This window comes from Acomys minous (genome assembly GCF_964271855.1).
Source record: "Acomys minous genome assembly, chromosome: 3".
Classification (NCBI taxonomy): Eukaryota; Metazoa; Chordata; class Mammalia; order Rodentia; family Muridae; genus Acomys; species Acomys minous.
Genome location: NC_140485.1, coordinates 137298856 through 137321638, shown reverse-complemented (window position 1 = coordinate 137321638; position 22783 = coordinate 137298856). Strand labels below are relative to the sequence as shown.

Here is a 22783-nt window from a genome sequence, read left to right as displayed (position 1 = left end):
CTGGTGTGCCAACACCCACAATGTACACAAAATGTACTACAAAAATATGTGCATGAAGGGTAAGAGGAAAAAACCACAACCGAGAGCAAAACTATCATAGAATGATATTTGTTGAATTTAAAGAGAATATATTCTTTTAAATATGCTTTATACTGAACATGTTCATAACCACAAACTGGGCAAACATTCCCCACCCCACCACCATCTGGAGCACGGTGTGGAACAGAGTTCACAGGTAGAAACGCACACCGCAAAGAAGTGGTCACAAGTGTGTGCACAGTTAGCATGATGTGGAACAGAGTTCACAGGTGGAAATGCACTCCCCACTGAGAAGTGGTCACGAGTGTGTGCACAGTTAGCAACTGATACTCAAGAATCCCCCATTACACACCCTCTCCACCCAAAATGGCACATAAGCCACCAATCTAAAATGAAGAAAGTATACAGCAGACAGGAGGGGGAAAACGAGACTTAATTCACTTGTAAAAGAGGCACTGCTTAGATATTTGGAGGTTGGCAAGAAATATCCCAAATCCTCTTAAAGTCTGAATTATCCGGGGGGCGGGGGGAGGGGGGCTTTCTATTGAATGCTATTTTGACCATTGTTAAAAATCTCTGGGAAACAAGATGGAGCCAGCCTTTATATACCTGGACCCACTCCAGGCTGCAGGAGCCATGGGAATCCTGCTCTCCATGTCACATATCCAATGCTGGAACCAGGTCACTAACTGCAAACATAAAGCCACTTCAAGTGTCTTCAAAACCATGTAAGAGAGATCAAAGAATGGCAAAACAGGCTGTGAGAGTTCATGTTCATTGATGGGATGGAGAGATACCCAAGACATTCAGACAGCACATCTGTGATGGTGTCACAAGGAACTCTTAGGTAACAAGCAGTCTGACTTAATGGTTTCATCCAACAATGATTTCAAAGTGAACAGACTAAAGGAAGGTAAATGAAGGTCACAGAACTGCACCAGGTTAGGTCTGGTTGGAAGAATTGTTGTCACCTTGAGTCTATCTTTGAAGACCACGTATTGACCTTTTTCTTCCTGTCTCTCTGTGTCTTTTTTGGCTGGGATGAGTTAAACAGCTCTGTTAATTCTTGCTCTTCCACATGATAACTTTGTCTTAGTACAGGCTCTAAACCATACAAACAATGGGAGACTGCAACCTCTGTGAGTCAAAAGGAATCTCTTCTCCTGTGCTGCCTGAAGTGTTTGCCACAGCCTGTAGTTGACATGAGGGAAGAAACTTTCTTTTTCGATTTTCAGGTCAAATACGCCTACAGAAGTAGCCAACTCTCACCTCTAACTTCATCTACAAATCCACATTGTTCAGTGCCCTGTGCATCATTTTTCAAAGTCTGGATGCAGATCCTTCCCTGGGAGTGAAAGCAGTCTTGAGGACACAGACCGTAGGCTGGGAACATCACAGCACACAGGCAGTGCCTTACTGCGTGTATCATCGTGGCCCTGCCCCACTGGCTCCTTTAGCCCATATCTATTGCTTCAGAATAGTGACAACAGCATGGAAGTGCCAGCTGTGGGGATCCAGGGCAGTGCTGTGCATCCCTGCATTCCCTATGATCTGCTACATGTCATGGACACTATCCCCCAGAGTCCAGTGGGGGTGTGTCTGCTACCCTCCCAGGAGAATACACTCCAGGTACAGCATCTGTGAGCTCAGAGGTCTGTCTCTTCACATTTCCCAAGCTCCCAAGGGAGAAGCCACATCTCCCTATTGAGCCATCTTCTGTGTGACCCATACTTGCCATACTGCAAGTGTGGGCAAGTGTGTGAATGTGTGTGGTCTGTTGGGAACACCTGCTGGCAGAGCACACCAGGCATCAAATGACCTTCACAGATACTGCACAAGTTCCATCCTTCTAGGCAACTTAGAAACTGAACCTAAGACTTCAATTTGGTACATTTTTAGTGCACCCACAAGTATCCTCACATTTGAGGATCACATTACAAAAGTGTTGAGAAGGAGGCAGGAAGTAATTCACAGCCTTTCCCAGAAGAGAAAACTGATGAGAAGAGGAAAAGGCCAGCCAGTGAGAAGGTAAGAACAGTAAGGCCCTGTGAGAATCAAACTCCACACAAAACTAACCCTTCACAGAAACCCTCATGGACAATAAGAAGCCTGCTGGGTGAGAGAAGAGGCTTAAGAATTTACAAATCCAGGCTGGAGAGATGGCTCAAAGGTTAAGAGCACTAGTTGCTCTTCCAGAGGTCCTGAGTTCAATTTCCAGCAACCACATGGTGGCTCCTAACCACCTAAATTGAGATCTGGTGCCCTCCTCTGGTGTGCAGGTGGACATGCAGGCAGAACACTGTGTATAAGATAAATAAATAAATCTTAAAGAAAAAAAAAAAGGATTTACAATTAACAGCACTGATCATGAAGAAAGAAAATTTATTTCAGCTCTGCTATGAAATCTGGCACTTTATGAATTCTGTTATACTTGGTAAACATGTGTCTTATATTTGCAAAAGTTTAAATCAGCCAAGCATATATTTTAAGTTATCAATACATAACTTTATGAGCCATCATGCTATTTTATCATTAAATCAAAGAGGGACACTAAAGACACATCTGAAATCATACTTCAGAAGACCAGCCACAGGCTTGTTGCCATGAAAGCATGTGTGGTGCTTGTCTGACGCACACCCTCCTAGTTCTTTTCACTATGCTCAGGGAATCCCGGGGGTTAATTTACAATGTGGCAACACAGAACACACCACTTCATATCCCAATTTTTCCTTTTTTAAAAAAAGATTTATTTATTATGTATACAATGTTCTGCCTCCATGTAACATCTGCACACCAGATGAGGGCACCAGATCTCATAGATGGTTATGAGCCAGCATGTGGTTACTGAGAACTGAACTCAGGACCTTTGGAAGAACAGCCAGTGCTCTTAACCTCTGAGCCATCTCTCCAGGCCCCTAATTTTTCCTTCAGCACACTAAGAGCACTGCTAGTCTCCCACTTTCATAACTACGGTCTGTGGCCTGTTACCTACTTAGTTCTCTCTGCGGCTGAGCCACACCATATGCACCTACTCTACAGGGAAGGCCCTCTTTTGCCATCATAGACAAAGCCTTAGGTCTGCAGCTGATTCTTCATGCTTTTGTTCTTCTCAGGAGTGTATTCCCAGGATGCTGACAAGCGGTAAGTCTCTGACAGAGCCTGGCAAACCACTTCCCTGAGCAGAAGTGAAGGGGAGCACCATCCACACTCCTGCTTAATGACCTCAGCATCATCTACACTATTTCATCATTGTTGTTAGTAAGTGAACTCTGGTAATTTTAACTTTCCTGCAGAGGAAATTTTCCACAATGTGATTATTAGTTGAACTTCCTTTTTTACTTGTTACTTATTGATCAATTGGCTGGTTTTGGGGATGTTTAAAATGGATTTATATGAACATTTTATATAACTAAAACATTAACTGAATGTTTACCACATTAGGATTTCTTTACATTTTTGCTTTAATTTTCACCTGAGTGGTTTTCTTGCTTTATTTTTCCTTCAGTGCTAGAAATGGGATTCAGGGCTTTGTCTACCAGTGAGCAGTGTTCTCAGTGCTGTGTGATCCTTTCAGAAGCTTTGGCATCAGTCCCCTCCTGCCCCCTTCTCAACTTGCTTCAGTCACAGTGCACAGAGACATTTCAGAAGCATTACCTGCTGGTCATCAGGAGTCCATATACCACAGGTGATCTGGCTCTCCAAGTTGATCTCAGATGACCAGTGTCTTTGTCCACTGACAGAACCAACCAGGACAAACCCATCTCGATATGAAATCAGCGCTTGAGTCCCATCGTGGCTCCACGTGAAATCACTCACCTTAAAGACATATAAAGAAGGGTCAGTTTACACACAGCATGAAAGAGACACTACTTTTATCAAAGCCGAGGTGTTTTCACTGATTTAAATTTTTGTTGAAGATCAAGATGGGTTAAGGACAACAGTATAAAAGGGAAGGATGAGGCTGAGTGTAGGGACGCACACCTTTAATCCCAGCACTCAGGAGGCAGAGGAAGGCAGAGCTCTGTGAGTTCAAGGCCTGGTCTGGTCTATAGTCTGGTCTACAGAGTGAGTTTCAGGACAGTCAGGGCCACACAGAGGAAAAAAAAAATGGAGAGGGGAAGCTACAGCAGGAGACATGACTGTGCATGCCTGTATTTTCAGCAAGGTGCAGGCTATCATAATGAATTCCAGATCAATCTTAGCTCCAAACTACAACCTTGTCTCAAAATCCCAACAAATAAACAACCCCAAACATTAATAGGGAGACTTCAACACCCCCCTTTCACCAAAGGATAGGTCAACGAAACAAAAGCTAAACTGAGAAATAATGACACTGAACAGTAGTCTTGAATCAAATAGACCTAATAGGTATCTACAGAACTTTTCACCCAAAACCAGATTATACCTTTGCAGCACCTCACAGAACCTTCTCCAAAACTGACCATATTGTTGGTCACAAAGAAAGCCTCAACAGATACCCAATCAGAACACCATGGACTAAAGCTGGACCTCAACAACAGAAAAAAAAAAAAAGCTACACACGCATGGAAACTGAACAACTCTCTAATCAATGACAACTGGGTCAGATAAGAAGTATAGAAAGAAATTAAGGACTTCTTTAAAATTCAATGAAGGTACAACATACTGAAGCTTATGGGACACAACGAAAGCAGTGCTAAGATAAAATTCACAGCACTAAGTGCCCTCATAGAGACTGGAAACATCTCATACAAGCAACTTAATGACACACATAGAAGCCCTAGGAATAAAAGAAGCAGACACACAAGAGGAGTAGACAGCTGGAAATAATCAAACTCAGGGTTGAACTCAATAAACAAATAGAAAAAGAGAACAATTTAAAGAATCAAGGAAACCAAGAGCTGGTTATTTGAGAAAATCAACAATATAGACAACCCCTTAGCCAATCTAACTAGAAAGCAAAGAGACACTTACCTTTCAGATAACTCTAGCTTGTGTCAAACTGGCTTAAGACTAGCCAGCATGGTATGCATGTTCTTACTGTCATTGTCTCTTGGACAGGAGGCTCCTCATCAGATGGCATCTCACTGTGGTTGTGATGTGCATTTCCATGATGACTAGTGAGTGTGAACATTTCTTCATATACATCCTGCCTATTGTATGTTTCCTTTTGAGAAATATTTATTTAAGTCTACTATCCAGTTTTTAACTGGATCATCTTGGATTTGTTTTGTTTTTGTTTGTTTGTGCTATTATATTCCCTGCCATTCTAAATATTAACCTCTTGTCAGATGTACAGTGTGGAAGCATCTCTCACTCTAAAGGCTATTTTCTTTGTTATACAAAGCTTTCTAGTTTGAGACAATCCTGTTTCATTTTGCTTTTGACTCCTGTGCTTTTGAGAGTATTATCCCCACACTCAAAAACAAAACAAAAACAAAACAAAACAAAACAAAAGCCAATGGCAATTTCACAAAAAGATAATTAGGACATTCAAATAAACTAACTGAGTTTACTACTTTAGTGCAGGGCAGTAAGAATGCACGGCGCCTGCTGAGCAGAAGCAAGCCGATCGTGAGTTCAAGTCAGCAGAAGCTATACATGTTAGGGGCCCTTCTGAAGAAAGGATTTACCTCAGTGCATCTATCCTCAGCAACTTTAACTCACCACCACCACTGGATTATGCATGTGTGTGTGCGCCAGCCTGCCTGCCTGCCTGCCTGTCTCTCCCCAAACTGGAGAAACAAAAATGCTAGGGAAAAAATGGCAGAAATTCTTCTTTGGGGGATTGTTTTGAACAGAAAATTTTACTGAAATTTCAGCCTTGCTTTACTGAAGACCGTTTCCAGGTTACTTGAAGCTGAGCAGCATTTTGGCCAATCACTTCTTGAGGCAGCTTTTCATCAGACCCTCTCAGAGGATGTGCCTGGCACAGCCAGCCTCAGTGACTAACTCTGTAAAAGAATGCATGCACTGTTCCACACCCACTTTGAAATAATGGCCTCATGATCACTTCCTGAAAAAGAAACTGCTACATCATTGCTTAGCTTTTGCCAAATGCTTAACTACTCTGTGACAACAAACTGCATGCTGTAAGTGAGGATCACCTATTTCTCCTCCTAAAACACTGATGCTTTTCTTGGAGCTGGCTTCAAGGATGCTCCTCCTCCAAGCTGCAGAGTTGCTCATCCCAGCAGACACTTTCCAAGTGTACTAAGTGCTCACTGCCTCAATCAGTAATCAGTAATCTGTGTGTTCATTTTTTTAAAACTAAGGGTAGATCTAACTTCAACATCATCAAAAGCAAACAGAACTTCCCCAAATGTCGGTGTTTAAAGATAGTGACTGCTCAATAGGGTCTAAGGTTTGAAGAACAAGTTTTTAACAGCAAAAGAACAGAAAAATTCCAAGTATTTCACGAGCTATAGCAATTCCTTTAGTAGCAACTGCAGGCACAGGCATCTGTGACTTCTGAGTGCTGCCAGATGTCTTGTGGGCCACATCAGCTCACCTGTCCCCAGGACCCACTTCCCTCGCCTTTCTTGTCTCTGACATGTGTGTCTGTTCTAAACTCTCTGTAGAAAAAAAAAGATGAATGTGACAGGTACATCAGTTACACAGGTGCCATGTAGAGAGAACAGGGACTGGAGTGCACATGGGCCCTGGCTAAGAAAGGACAGTGCTGGGGGACACACAGTGGTGCTGCTGCTTGCCTGGTAAGGGGTGTCTTTCAAGCAATAAAGTCTGGGCACTTAGGATTTGAACACATGGATTTTTGCCAAAGAGAAATAGGTTGGTTTGGAATTTTTGTTTTTGTCTCTGATCTGGTTGGTTTTTCTTTTGTCTAGAAACAGTGGTAGAATGTTTTAGAAGGAAAATGGGGTTTGAGTACTCAACTTAACACCCATAAACCTCCTTGGGCAAATTATTGAGCATCTTGACCAAGATTTTTTTCTCTTCTATTAACTGACAAGAGCAAATTTTCAGAAAAAAGTTCCTGTGAAGCCTGAGGGAAAAACACACGGGGGGGGGGGGGGGGGGGGGAGCACTTATGGCATATGTCTTAATCACCAGGACCAAGGCAACTCTTATGAAAGGAAGCATTTACTAGGGGCTGCCTTACCATCTCAGAGGTATGCTCTGTTATCACTACGGCAGGGAGCACAGCGGGATGCAGGCAGGGGCCAGAGCAGCAGCTCCATGCTCAGTTTGGATCCTCTGAGAGGCTTCTAGTGGTTACTCCTTTCCTGTCTTAGAAGGTATTTCCTGTGCTGATCTCTATGACAGTTTCTCACAGCCCTTCTCCAATTGAAGAGTTTCATGGTTCTTTTCTGTTGTTTCAGTTAGTACAACCACCTCCAACCACCTCCAAGGACTTCTTGCTGAGCTGTTGCCATTATAAAACTGGCCTTGGATTGTTCAGGCATGCCTTCATGCAGCCCAGTGCCTACCCAGCAGAGTGAGGCTCTCTGGTACGCCTCCTCTCTTGTATTAAAGGACACCCTCGGAGAGCAGTTACCACTGAAGGTTCCCTGTACTAGTTTAACTATTTCCCTGTGGTTGCCTCACTGTGCATTTCTAGTTTACTGGATCGTCGTCTGCTCCTTTCTCATCTGCACCTAAGTTATGAGCTTCTCATACTCGAAAATACAGAGCATTCAGGTAGCATAAACCCCCAAGGGAACAGGCTAGTATTGTCAGTATTGGTTAGGCTGAAGTCTTTGTGAGCTGTCATCACAGGGGCCTGCCTCTGTAAAAACAGAACATTCTTTTTTGTGTGTAAGAGTGTTTTCATTTAGTAGGTTAGGCATAATGGGGTCACTTGACCCTGAGAAAGCCACATCTGTTCGCACCATGCCTCAGAGTGAGGAAAGGAGGAACAGTACCTGCCCTGTGATTCTAATCACCCCTTTTGAAGGAAAACGTCAAATGCAGTAGTCTATAAGACCATGAGAAGTTCACAGCTCTTTGCAAGGTCAAGGTAGTTCTCTGTGCTTGGTTTCTCATCAGTAATAAGGCGACAGTAATGATCCCTGTCTCGGGGGACACTGAGAATGAAACCTAAGTGTATATGAGAAGTGCCTGAAACACTGCTTACACCTAACAGTCGTCACTGCAGACTCTCCCAGAGCTGCTGCCTCATAGCCCTAGCACAGAGCCTGCTTGTCAGAGCCGTAGCCCTAAGGCATGTCCAAGTCAAGTCAAGCTCTTTATGAGCTCTGTGAGACAGATCCCTTTCTAACATTGCTTACAGGGGCTCTTTGGTGCTGCAATTATCTACCTAGCTCAAATGCAGGATTCTTGTTTTTAAAGTGCACTAATGTTTTGCCTGCACATGTGTATGTATACCAAGTGCACACCAAGTGCTGAGAGTTCAGAGAAGGACGCTAGATGCCCTAGAAGTGGAGTTACAGATGGCTACGAGACACCAGGTGGATGCTGAAAGCCAAACCCAGGTCCTCTGCAGACTAGCAAGCACTTCTAACCACTGGGCTGTCTCTTCAGCCCTACTGATGGGAAGAGATGTACATTCAGACTCAGGATGTCAACGAGCACTTTAAATCATTACCAAGAAAGACAGGACAGAAGAGACGGACATATGCTGTAGTGGCTAGAATAAGAATGCCCCCATAGGGTCATATATTTGAATGCTTAGTCACCAGGGAATAGCACTATTTTAAAGGATTAGGAATCGTGGGCTTGGTGGATGAAGTGTGTCACTGGGGGTGGACTTTGAGAGTTCAAAAGCCCATGCTAAGGCCAGAGTCCCTCTCCTGGCCTACAAACTAGGATATAGCTCTCAGAAAGGGAGAAGAAAGAAAGACAGAAAGACAGACAGACAGACAGACAGACAGACAGACAGAAAGGTAGGTAGGTATATAGCTAGCTAGGTCGGTCACTTACAGCACAGAGTGTGCTCAGCTTGGCTGATGAGGAGAAGGCATGATCTTCCATGTTCATGCTCAAACTGAATGAAGGGGAACGACCTAATTTACTGCTCCTTTACCTCATATACAAAAAAGTTTCATTGCAGACCAAGGCTATTCCATTTGCTCTGGGACTCGGCTTGGTGTCCTTTAAGCGACAGTGGTTCATTGGAAGAGGTCCCCTATCTACTCACCTGAGCCCCACGGTCATTGACCAGTTCCACAGACCACCTGCCTTCATACTGAATCCACACAAATATCCCTCCATCTGCATCACATGTGGCCAGTTTCTGGTATGGTTCATTCCATCTCACCAGCACAACCTAGAAATTAAGAAAGTATTAACCATTAGAAAGAAAACAACTGGTCAAGTTCGTTTCCATAAAGTATTCCGATTCCAGAACTAAATAGGAAAAGGAGAGAACACGGGGAGTAGTAAGGGGCCATGTGAAGGCCACATGAATCCAGATACTTGACATGTCCTAGACAACAGCAGGCACCTGAGTAAACAATGAAGAATGTTCACTAATAGGAAAAGAGAGGCCCCCATCTCAACACAGCACCTGCCTCTCACAGGTATGCAAAGATCTCTCATTTACTGCTCTTGTGCTAGGCAGAAACAGATTTCACAAAATTCTCATTTTTGAAACATGGTATTTGTTTAGTACAAGAAAAAGAAGTCTCAATTTTTGGTCTTTTCTGGACTATCTAATTTTTGAACAGCTCAGCATCTAAACAGACCAACTGTGGAAAACTCACGATTGAAAATTTTAAGTTGTTTATCTGTTATATAAAGTTATAAGCTTCTGTGATGATTGAATTAGAACAACCTTTAAAGGCTCATATATTTGAATGCTTAGTTACAGGGAGTGGCACTATTTGAAAGGATTAGGAGGATTGGCAGGTGTGACCTTATTGAAGAAGGTAAGGTGTGGCCTTGTTGGAGGAAGTGTGTCACTGGAGGTGGACTTTGAGGTTCCAAAAGCCCACAGTAGGCCCAGTGTCACTCACTCTCTCTCTCAGGTACAGCACGGTGCCATTTTTTCTCCCATGATGAGGATAATGGACTAACTCTTTGAAACCATAAGCAAACCCAAAATTAAATGCTTTCTCTTATAATGGTTGCCTTGGTAGTGGTGTCTCTTCACAGCAATAGAACAGCGATTAAAACAGTTTCTAATTTTATGAGCATGGGAACTTAACTCCTTTTATAAAATTAATACACACTACTAATTTTTTAATTAGAAAAACTTAAAAGTTTAGATTTTTCTAAATCTAAAAAATTACTTTCATCTTTCTCAATTATAAATTATAACTTTTTATCTAAAAATGCAGAAAATCTGGGGACAACAAGATGGTCAATATCAAAATTTGATCCCTAGAACCTGAGTGAAGGTGTTTAGAGAGAACAACTACATAAATCTGCCCTCTGACCTCCACGGACGTCTGTGGTGGCACCTGTGTCCTCTTCATCATAAACACACATGCATAATAATAAATAAAACTTAAAAAGGTAGGAATATGTCAGATGGTTTGTGAGTCTATGTACTAACACTTGGCAAGTCTGGGAGCCCCAATTAAAAGGGTCAGAACAACCATACAGCAGTGACCAGCTGCCTAGTCTTGAGAATCTAAGCCATGAAACCAATATCTCAAGGTTCACCACAGTGAGTGTCCCTCAGATTCTTCCCTCCTGGCCTACCCTGATGACTGTGATGAACTCAGCAGCAGCATTACACTTATGCTACGTGGCTAAAATTGAGGTGGAGGCTATGAATCACTTCCCCCACCCTCAGTGAGCTCAAAGTTACACTTGGAACCTAGAACACCCACAGACACATGGGAGCCTCTGATATGACAGGAGGGGACTGTCACCGATAAGCAAGAGCACTCCAGTTAATCAAGACACGGTGTCTTATCTGTCCTTACCACTCTGTCTAATAAACTCAGTGCAGCTGTCATCATAGGCAGCGCCACTGTAAATGGTTTCCAAGTGCTAACTTAAGTTTTACAGTTGAAGTAAACCCAAGGGCTAACAGATCTGCTCCAATGCCAGATGCTCCTCATGTCCATCTGTAATATTTCCCCCTTAGAGACCAACAATACACAAACCCTGAAACTTCTCAAAACTATTCAGTGGGAACTCCTGATCTGGAGGTCTTTTTATGCTGGCCTCAAACTCACAGTGATCCACCTGTCTCTGCCTCCCTGAGAGCTGGGATTATAGTCGTGAGCCACCATGTCCAGCTCTGGAGGTTTCCAGGACACAAGACAGCTAGGAGTCCCCCTATATAGACTGACTTAGTCTGCCTTGAGCTGACCACAGTTTGCTTACCTCAACATTTTTTAAAGGAAAAGAGTATTAAAACACTACTGAAAACAAAGGAAGCTGTCAAGTTTTGATCTTTTGAACCCTGGGAATCTCTAACCTAACCCAATTGATGGCTTACCATGCTACAGACAACATGCAAGGCTAAGAACTCCCTTAGTAGCCCCAGCCAGCCTTGTCCTGTGCCAAGGACATCCTTGTCCTGGATGTTCCTTACTGCCATAATGCGCTGTGACTATCACTGTGAGTGCAGGATCTGTGCTGCTAAGGACATTTTCAAAATGACCAACTACTTTTGGTGTATTCTGAAATGATAATAAATAATTGAAAGCTCTAATCCTTATTATTTCTTTGAACTATAAAAGTCTTAAAAATTATTTCAAACTCCCAAAGGCATTTTAACAGTAATAAATACTGCCTGTGTGCTTAAGATGAATCAAACACTGTTATATGCCAAAAAAAGTAAGGCATCTTTGGCTCCAAAGAGTTTGATTTAATAAAGAGATAAAATACAGTGCTCAACACAATGAACAGAGATGGAGATCTTCACAGGTATGGATAAGGGAACAATAAAGTAAGATTCACTCATATAAATCTAGTTTGATTCTTTATTTAATTGACTTGATTTTGGTTTTTTTTTTAATCTGCAATCTAAAGTATTTAAATAACATTTGAATATATCATTAAATTCAAAAATTCCTAAGTCAATAAATAAAGCCAAATTCCTTTACTTCTTTCAGATCTGACAGTGATTTGGCATGAGCGCTGCAATACTCAAATACATAGGTGTCTAGTTGACAAGCTTTACTCCCAGAAGTCTACAACCATTTGGGCATGGCTACCAAAGCATGCAATGTGACAGGCAGGAGCACCATGTTCAGGTGACTTGTCACCTGACTTGTCAGGTTTTAAATTATTTCTCTAGGTGAACATAGTGAACATTTACCTTTTGTAAGGCTGTCTTTAAAATGGATGTTTTTATCTCTAGTGGTCACTGCCCTGTGTGATTACATACTTAGTTACCAACAAGAAAATGTCTCAGCCTGGAAATAATCTACAGTCACAGAATGACACAAACAATACAGAGCAGAGGCAAAATACATTCAAAAACCATTTACTACCAAAGTAAGATAACACCGTTGCTATTGCTGGGTAAACAATGCATTCTGACTCAGTTTCAACTTCTGTACTTGAGTTGAGATGCTGTAGTAACTGGAAACACGGTCCTCACTCACAGGCTGCTTCACCCCAGCTGCTCACTGGCACAACTGAGCAGGTGCATGACTCAGGATTGGAAGTAGACGTCTTTCCACTGCTTCTTGGTTTAAAAATGAAGTAGGCCAGGCATGGTGGCGCACGCCTGTAACCCCAGCACTCGGGAGGCAGAGGCAGGCGGATTGCTGTGAGTTCGAGGCCGGCCTGGTCTGCAAAGCAAGTCCAGGACAGCCAAGGCTACACAGAGAAACCCTGTCTCAAAAAACTTTTTTAAACAAATGTAGAACTGCCAATGTTTGCTTGGCTGGTTCACTCTCATTTCCTTTCCTGTCTGCAATGCACAGCTGCCCGCCTTATCTTCCAGCAGCTTATTTCCTGTTCTCCAAATCCTGCCCGCCTACTTGGCAATGTTACGACATACCAGAGTACTGAGGAATTACCAGCCAGGGGTCAGCTGGGGTCAGTTGCCCAGAGCATGTAGTTAGATGCTATGGATCCACCTAGGCATCCTAGCCACGGCTTTCCTGCCCTTCTAAAGAGATCAGGATTGATTTTGCCTGTGCATCGAAGGCCTCCCTCAGCTAGGGTGTTAGCTGAAGGCTTCATTCATCTATTAGAAAAAGTTTTCATCCACACCTTCAAGTACTCAAAAACAACAACCTATGACCATCTCATATAAGACCCAGCATTTTATTTTATCATTTTATAGCATGGTAGTCAATAATAGTTGACTATTAAAGCTGTTAAAAAGTCAGAGAAACCTAGTATAAAAGCACAGGACAGGATCTCTGGAAGTCCATGTGGGTTATAAGCTAAAGTTCAAAATATGCTGCTTCATTCCCTATACCTAGAATCACTTCCAGAGAAAGACCCTCCAGGCGGTGAGGATACACACATAAGACATTACTTCAATGAGCAACACATCACTCATGTCCAGGAACATTTCCTCAAATCTAAAAAGAACACAATTTGAACAAAAATTGAATTAAAAAGTCTCTATAACAATCCTGTGATGATCATCACCCAGTTCGTCTAATTCTGTAATTTATTAAGTGAAATAGCAACAAGTTCAAATGCACAAGACAAAAATAATATCATGAAAATGACTATATTAACAAAAGACATCTACAGAGTCAATGCAATTCCCATCAAAATTCCAGTAACGTTCTTCACAGAACTTTAAAAAAAACCCAAAATCTATATGATAAAACAAAATACACCAATAGCCAAAGAAATTCTAAGCAGAAAGAACAACCTTAAAGCTATCACATTATCTGACCTCAATTTACAATTCTACTACAGCGCTGTAAGTGACAGAGAACATGGTTATGCTAAAAGTCAAGTTGTTAATTACCTGGGAGTAGTGCTGAGCACCTGTCCTCACAGCCACTTGAGAGAGGCTGAGGCAAGTAGATCGTGAATACAGAACAGCAACACATAGCCTCTGGCTCTGTCTTCACCACCAGTGGTCTGCAGTGCTCTTCTGCATCCCCAGATCTTTCATGTCCAGCTCAGAGCACTGTTATGGTCCCTGTGGACCGTGACATCTTCCTCCTGGGTGTGGATGAATTTTGCCTATCCTAGAACACTAATAACACATTGCTGCTAGCCTTTCTAAGTTTCATCGCCTTACTGTCACCCATGACCTTGAAAACTCAAAACTGCATCTCTAATTTTAGCAAAAAAGGTATGGTATTTTTTGTAAACCACTTTCATTTTGATTATTTCATTATAATCCACATAACAGTACCATAAGTCAAATACGAGCATAGCCAGGTGATAGCAGGGAACTAGACAGAATATTAGCATAATTTACAAAGTATAGCAGGAATGCCTGCTGGAATGTGTCCTGAACAGGTGGTTATATTCTGAACAATGTAAGACAGCACAATGAACAACAACACACCAGGTCTCAAGTCACTAGACTGAGCTTGAGTTCCGGCTCTGAATCTCAGTGGCTGTGGGACTGGGAAAGATGGGCTGATTTTAGCCTCTAATCCAACAAACTGCTTCTTAGGACCCACTTAACTAAACTGACACTGACCTCTGAATCAGAGCTCTTAATGAATTTTTGACATAGCATCATTCCCCCTTGGCTTCCCAAGATTAATGGCATTTATTATGCATTTTGTCTTGTTTTTGTGAAAAAGATATTTTCCTAATTAATGTATCACCCTCTGCTGTAACGATAGCTCAAATAAATACCAGAGTTAATGACCCACAAGTCTCTGATAATGAATTATCAGTGATGGTATGGGAAGTGACATTTGTCTAGGTTCCTAAGTGGCTTTCCCTAACATCACAGTATTTAAAGTACCTCGCTTTACGCTCACTATTCACCTGTGTGGGAGAATATGTACTACTATCATTTCAGGGCTGAGAACCTGGTTCATAATTTTAAGATAATTTCACCAAAGTAAAAGCAGCAAGGGAAAGGCCACCAATGCCTTCTGCTCTGCCGCCCTCTTTACTGCAAACACACAGGAAAGATCACAGGGGATGATCTATGATGCTACAAAGCTCTTCCCATCCTACTACTGTACAACTCAAGCCGAGAACGAGTCCTCATGGCCTCATCAGTCACTGAACCCACTGTCCGGCCAGCCTTTCCAGAGGCCCAGGAGATCAGTAGGCACAAGGACTCTCGAGAACCCAAAACTAAACAAACACGAATACAGGCAAGGGTATCCTGATCCCACAACAGCCACCCAGGCAGGGGAATTCCCAGAACTCCATTAGGTGTTGCACAAAAGACCACAGCAAATGCTCTGGAATGATCTAAAGAACACAGAAGACAACGGCACACCTAAGTGTCAAGTCAGAGTGACAGTCTGCACCCCCACTACAGATGCCTGCTTCCCTTTCAGGCACATCCTGCCTAAGTGTCTACTATGCCCATCACCAAAAACGAAATGAAAGCATCACACCTTCTGCCTGAGTGGAGCTTCCCCTCAAGGGAGACAGACGTGTAAGCTGTAAATGTGTTACATGTACTAACAGCAACAACATCAAACCCAAACAGAGATCAATGGCCAATTTGCTTTGCTTAAGATTTCATTAGGAAATAAGAGGTTTTTTTTTAATTGGCTATTTATTTGTGCATGAGTGTGAGCATGTGCATTTGTGTGTGCGCATGCAGACCAGCATGAATTTATGTGCACCATGTTTAGATACCCATGGAGTGCAGAAGTCATAGGATTCTCAGAAACTGGAATTACAAGTGATTGTCAACAGCCACATAGGTGCTGGGAACCAAACCTGGGTCCACTGCAAGGGAGCAAGCATTCCTAACCACGGAGCCATCTCTCCGGGCCTATAATCTGAGCTTTTAGAAAGATGAATGAAACCATACTATTGCCTATATTAATAAGAACACCCAAACTGGCCATCTTGGATAGGCAGAATGAAAATGCACACAGCAAGTCACAAATTCAGTCTCTCATAACTCTACTAAGCATCAAGTCCACAAAAAAAGGGGGGAAAGCCTCATACTTAAAATCAAATCTATCATTAATTATTCATATTTTAAAAATATTAAATCTTTGAAAATGAACCATTTTCCACTGTTACCCAAAAATGACTCCAAAACCTTTTCAAAAGGGGTTCCAGGCCCATACTCCTCCTGCTCAGTGAGGTCTGCTGGAAAGTTAATGCTGCACTGCAAGTGCCTTCATGCTCTGTGGTATGTTTAGGTCATACCACATAGGAGGTGCTTCCCATGCCTCCTAAACCACAACATAAGTGTTCAAGGACAGCCTCAGATAAAATCATGGTGCTGTGTCAAACAAACGAACAAACAACAACAAAACCCTACTCACTGCCAAGGGAAAAAAGTTGTGTATCTTATTTATTACCTGTAATCATTTCCCAAGACAGCACAAATCAGAGATAAATGTATAAATGAATCACTAGATCCTCCTGGGCCCTCTCCCTGGCCTGGGTAGTATGACACCTCAGCTCATGCCATGTTTGTCTGTTACTCTCTCATCAGAGCCACTACACAAAGATAACTGATTTCTCCACCCTAGAGCCTGGCAAGGCACTGGGGCTCTTGTCAGATGGAAAGCGTTCTATTAGTCATCTGCACTTAGATCCAGTGGCACTCACAACACTGCTCTGCCTGTCAGTGCAACTGTGCACACACACCTGTGTCAGGTGTGTTTCTGCTGGCATTTGGTTTTGTTTGGAAGTTGTCTGATAGGACCAAGCAAGGCATATGATGCATGGATGCCGAACACAGAGATGCCATGTAAGGACTAAAAAGCAGTTGTTTAGTATAATAGTCTCCTGACTCTTGTTATTGCACAAGTTTAGGGAAAACATGTAGCCTGGATGCTAGTGAGAAGCTGGCCATAATATCTGCTGAACTAGTGGAGAGAGCCTCAGTGTAAATACAAATCTCAAATGATCTTCATTTTAATGTGTAATGGAAAAGAAAATTAGAAACTGCTAATAAGATCTCAAAAGTATGAAAAGCTTGTCATTTTTACCTTTCAACTCTTCTCTTAGCTAGAAGGCTTTTTCCTTATGTTTCACTATAAGATATTAGATTATAGTAAGTACTTTTAGGCAGTCTATTACCTTATACAATTATCATACACTAATAAAAAATATCTTTAAAAGTGCCTTCATTCACCCCAGGGTAGGGGAACAAGACTGGTCTTTTTCCTACACATTTTTACTCCTTGTTTTCCTTAGATTTTTATCTTGTCATTCATTGCTTTTCTTTTAATTAGCCCTAGGATTTCCTACCTACACTTCCTGCTGGCTTCGCCCTGTCTACATGTGGTCATCTATCAGAGCGCCCTCAGTGGCTTTATCTACTCTGCTGATGTTTTAATTCAGTTACACGCAGAAGACTCCTGGTTTTCTGCTATAACCTGAACCCCAAGTCCTTCATGAAACTGCTATATTTAGTCTCTACAAGGTCAGAACGGCACCTCCTGACTTTCCAAGTTCAAAGCACAGCTCTGAAAGGCTGACCTAAACAATACAGCCCACCCTTCAGCCCTACAGCCTTCCCTCCCAGCAAAGAACCTAGACTATCCTCGATGCTTGAAGCAAGTTTTTCCTGTAAGCTTGAATTCAGTTTAGAGCTTTGAACATTCCAAGGGACTGAAAAGGTTGTTGAGGTTACTGTCCAAAATACTAGTAAATATAAAACATGTTGCCAAATACTTTAAAGCCTCAGAGACGCTCCATACCCTGAGGTTAGAGAGAAATGGCTTAGCAGTTAAAAAGAGAGGATGTGGGTTCAATTCCCAGCACCCACATAGCAGTTAACAATTGCCTTGCAACTCCAGTTCCAGAGGATCCAACACTGTCTCCTGCCTTCCCAGGGCACTGTAGGCATGTGATGCACAAATGTACACACAGGCAAAAACACCTAAACATAAAAAAAAAATTAATGTATATGAAAAAAAGAACCTCATATTCTGCCCCCTTACTGACATGCTTAGGTAGAGTGTTCCTTTACTCTCACTACTGTGGTGCAGATGGTATACCCACCCGTATGGACGTTTGGCCACAGTGACACTCAGTGTTCCTTTCTTTGGACCCTCAAGGCCTTATTTTGGGATGGTTTGGGCAGGTTTTCTGTATATAAGAACTCCCCTCCCCACCCTATGTGGGCATAGGGTGAAATTCTGCTGAAAAGACCCAGCACTCTGCTGTCACCACCAAAGAATGATAGTAAGGAACCACTATTCCCACCCATGCCCAGCGCAGAGTCCAGCACTGATGCAAGAGTTTCTATGTGTTTGAGTTGAAGGCAGCTCGGCTCTTCAGTGGATCAGCAGGCCAGGAAGCTCTGAGTCATCTCTATCACATCTCAAATGTGAATCCCTGGTCAATGCTGCCAATCTGCAGGCCCAGCACATGCAGCATCCAGTCACCTTTGCTGCAGTGTGAGTTCTCCTTCCCTTTCTTTTTCCCCTTTTCCCTTTCCCTGTCTCGAAAAAACAAACAAAACAGCAACAACACCTAAGCTTTGGAATAAGTTGTTTTATACTACAAAACACTAATATAATAACTGCTACAACGTTTAACTGTGTTACAAGACAATATAAAAATATTCTAGAATATAGAATGCCCTCAGAAAATGAAGCTGGAGAGATGGTTCAGCAGTTAAGAGCAGTTTCTGCTCAATTACAGAGGATCTTGGTTGGGTTTCTAGTACCCACATGGTGGCTTACAACTGCCTGTAACTCCAGTTTCAGGGGATCTGACACTCTCTTCTGGCATTTGTGGGCACTAGGCACACATATATACATGTATACATATTACATTAATACACGCAGGCAAAACACTCATCCACATGAAATTCTAAAAAATGGTAAGATAAAAATATGAAAGGTCAGCAAGATGGCCCAGTGGGCAAAAGCACTGTCAAACCTGATGGCCTGAGTTTGCGTCCCAGAACCTACATAAGAGAACTGACTCTCAAAAGTCATCTCTGAGTAGATGTGTTCCATGGCACATGCATGCTTGCACACAGACACAGACTCAGCACACACATCATACAGGAAAGACTTTTCAGGGTTATAAAAAAAATTAAACTAAGGCAGAGAGAAAGATGAAGGAACACACAGAAAGACACACACACCCTGTCCTCTGGCCTCCATACACATATGCACTCGTGAAAACACATACACACACACACACACACACACACACACACACACACACACACACACACACTTTTCTGTCCCCTTGGGGTCATGTGAAGAGTCTAGCAATGCTGAGACTAAGGAATTAGACAGCACACAGGAAAGCCCAGAGGCTTGAAGAAGCCCTCATTAGGCCTAGATGTCAAGGGTGAAGAGGCTTCCAGATGACCCAGCACCACCCAACCATCCTAACCATCAGGACCGCACCTAGGACTTGGCCGTGAGTGTGCTCCTGAGATCTTGAATGAGCAACACTCTCTACTGTTTCCACCAGTATGTTCTGTGGTAGGATTGCTGTGCAACAACAGATACCCAACGCAGCAGTGGAGTCAAGCAAGAGGGATGAGGCACAGCAAAGTAGATGCGAATAGTCAGGGTTAGCTACTAGTACCCACCACGTCTCTTACCTTCGTGAAATTCTGTGCTGTTTTCTCTTTGTATTTGGTTTGGTTTTTCAAGATAAAGGTTCTCTATGTAGCCCTGGCTGACCTGAACTTGTTCTGGTCAGGACTGGGCTTGAACTCACAGAGATCCACCTGCCTCTGCTTCTCAAGTACTGTGATTAAAGCTGTGACCACCGCCGGCCGGCTCTATACTGTTTCTTATCTCTACTGCTCTTCATCAGAACTCTACCTAGAACTGCCAAAGTGTCCATATACTCCAGCCCCATTTCTAGCAAGCCACAATCTCCCTTATTTCTGTCCTGAAAGGTATGTTAGTTGTTATATCTTTAGTTTCTTTAGTATGAGCCCATAGATGTCTCACCACATTCTCACATTTACATATTATTTTAAAGGTGTACAGTGGTTAATACCTAAGTCCAAGGCCACCCTGGGCAACATAGGGAGGATCTGTCAAAGGAAAGGAGGAAAGTAGGAAATAAAAAATGCAAAACTCCACTTAATTGTTTAACTTGTAGCTGAGAACCTGGATTGTTTAGCATTTAGATTATGTGAACATAGCAAGGCCATGGTTTTAAAGGAAAATCACCCTGAAAATATGAAACACATCAAAAATTGTCTTTAATAAGCTACTTTGAGAAAATGTCACATTTCAAACCTGTTTTAAAACAAAAAATATGAGTACTAACAGGACCACTCCTGAATAAACTCACAGTTGAACGGCTGAGAGCGCGAGTACTTATGTAACACTAGCTGGCGCAGCACACTGTTCCCTATATTTACTGTTACTACTACCAGGGGAAAGGGGATTGCTTCGTAAGCAACTCTAGCCTTAAGGTATTAAAAGTAAACAGCAAGCTTCTGAAATCACATGGCAATCAAAGTGATAAGCTAAGCTGCCCGAGTCAATAGCAGGCTACAGCACCCCTCCACCAGTGTGGCGGCTCTCCCCGCCCACTCTCATGATGGAATATAAGGTGAGAATTGAGCCTAAAGGACAATTATCTTCTTTAAATTTTATAGTTCTTCCCACATTTTATTCTTGTAAAATCAACATAAATGACAAAATACCACCACCATTTGTGACCTATCACATTTGTAATTCACTCTAGAAAACATCAGCACTTCCTTTCTCATCAGCACTGCATCCAGGCACACCCATCTTACTGTTATTAATAGAATTTTCACCACTCCATTAAAGCAACAGTCTCTTCAATCCAAGTTCCCAAATAACGGGTTATGCCAACCTGGAGAGGTCTGCCTCTACTCCCAGAGTGAAATAACTGTCTTTCCAAACAAAAGACAACAGCAGTGCTTCTCACACTTGAGCTGAGGCAGGTACACACCCTACAAGTCCAGCAAGGTCTGCCAATGTTCCCGCCTAGATGGAATCAATTTAGTCGTGAAAGATGAAATTTTTATCTTCAAAAAACTAAATCTAATTAAACAAACAAACAAGGAAGAAAGGAAGGAAGGAAAGGAGGAGAGGAAGGGAGGCTAAATCATGTTTCCAATTGCCAGAGCATAGTGGGGGCCTTGATTTAAAAAAAAATCTGTTCAATGTTATCAACAACAACAGATCCTAAAACACCCATTTTTCAGTAGCTCATAGATGAATATTATGGTAAGTCCCTAGAAAAAGCCTGCATGATTGAGAAAAAGGTAATTCCTTGAGTAAAGGCTAGAAGACACCCAAGTTTTCCATGACCTGTTTAGTCAAATGCCCCTCCTTTGAAAAGTATTGGTATCAGTAAGACAAAATTCCCATGTAGAGATGTACTCCATGACCATTAAATGGGGCAGTAAAACCCATTCAACTGGAGTGGGTTTGCCACATCCTATAGTTTTACTTGCAGTCTCTTGGGTTTCTTACTTATGGCTCCTGTAAGGAAGCAGGGCAGGAAGTGGAGAGCCTCACCTTTTCGCTACATGCAAGAAATAAGACATCTAACCACCTATGTTTCCTGATAAAGCAAACACCTGCCTCAGAGGGTTGTGTGGACATCAACGGCACAGAAACGGTTCCTACCATCAGGAGCACACTAGCGTACAGCGACGTGAGCGAGCCCTGCTGCTGCAGTTCCTGCGACTCTCACTAGCGTACAGCGACGTGAGCGAGCCCTGCTGCTGCAGTTCCTGCGACTCTCACTAGCGTACAGCGACGTGAGCGAGCCCTGCTGCTGCAGTTCCTGCGACTCATTCCTAGACTCTGCTTTCAATCACGTGGAAGAACTTTCTTTGATTTAACATTTATTTACAGTTCTGCTCCCACCTGCTTATACATTATCTGCTTTCAAGTTCTTTCTAACTAAACAGGGTCAAGTTGATCACATCAAGACCAATATAAAACACTATCGATAATTTCCATTATTACTGCAAAAAATCTAAACTCTGAGCCTGATTTCCTCGTCCTTTGTATATTTGTACCCACATTTTTGTCACAGTGTGTGCCATTTCATAACATGGAAGAAAGTGAGCAACAAAAGTAAGAATAAGTACTCCACAGTCAACTTGCTGACAATAAAAGGAGAACACTTAGAATGTTGTGTCTAAGGCGATCCTGAGAGGAAAAGGTAAAACTATTACGGATGGGACCATAAGTTCCACGAGCACTGGAAATATTTTTATTTTAAAGTTTAAATGATCTAGAATTTATAGACCGTTTGTCCCTGCAGAGCTCATTTTTATTAAGAACAATGTCTATGGCATGGACTCTGTTGCCTGCTTTCCATCATGTTGTCCTAACCAACCAGCTGCCTTGCTTGGCCTCCAGGGAAAGGATGAGCTCAGTCCTGATACAACTTGATGTGCTGGGGTTGGGGGAGGCTCCCCTTTTCTGAGGACAAGGGGAGGGGGAGTGGAGGAAGAGGGTGGGAGGGAGGAACTGGGAAGAGAGAAAGGAGGGGGCTACTCTCAGAATGTAAAGTGATTATATAAATGTTAAAACTTTTAAAAGAACAATGGTTCTCTACTATTCTTTTTAAATCTGTATTTACATTATGGACATGTACGTTCTGTATGTCTCGGCACCATGTGTGTGCCTTTCACTTATGATGGTCAGGACAGGGTATTAGACCCCCTGGGACCAGTGTTGTTTGCCCCATGTAGACACTGGGGATCAAGCCCAGGCCCTCTGGGAAAGCAAGCAGTGCTCTAGTTGCCATCTCTCCAGCCACGCTCTCTAGTCTTGACGCTCTCAGGTCTTTTCCAATTACTTCAAGCTCA

General features: G+C 42.6%; 1 protein-coding gene across 5 annotated transcripts in view; it reads right to left on the bottom strand.

Annotated features, from left to right (window-relative positions):
- TULP4 (TUB like protein 4) overlaps positions 1-22783 on the bottom strand; it is a 132888-nt gene that overhangs the window by 46967 nt on the left and 63138 nt on the right. For all 5 annotated transcript variants that reach the window (XM_084777527.1, XM_084777528.1, XM_084777526.1 and 2 more), the window contains 2 exons: positions 9140-9268; positions 3694-3855 (listed from right to left, as the gene is read on the bottom strand). In XM_084777527.1, the coding sequence (XP_084633653.1) occupies positions 3694-3855; positions 9140-9268 (291 nt within the window). The remainder of the gene's footprint in view (positions 1-3693; positions 3856-9139; positions 9269-22783) is intronic.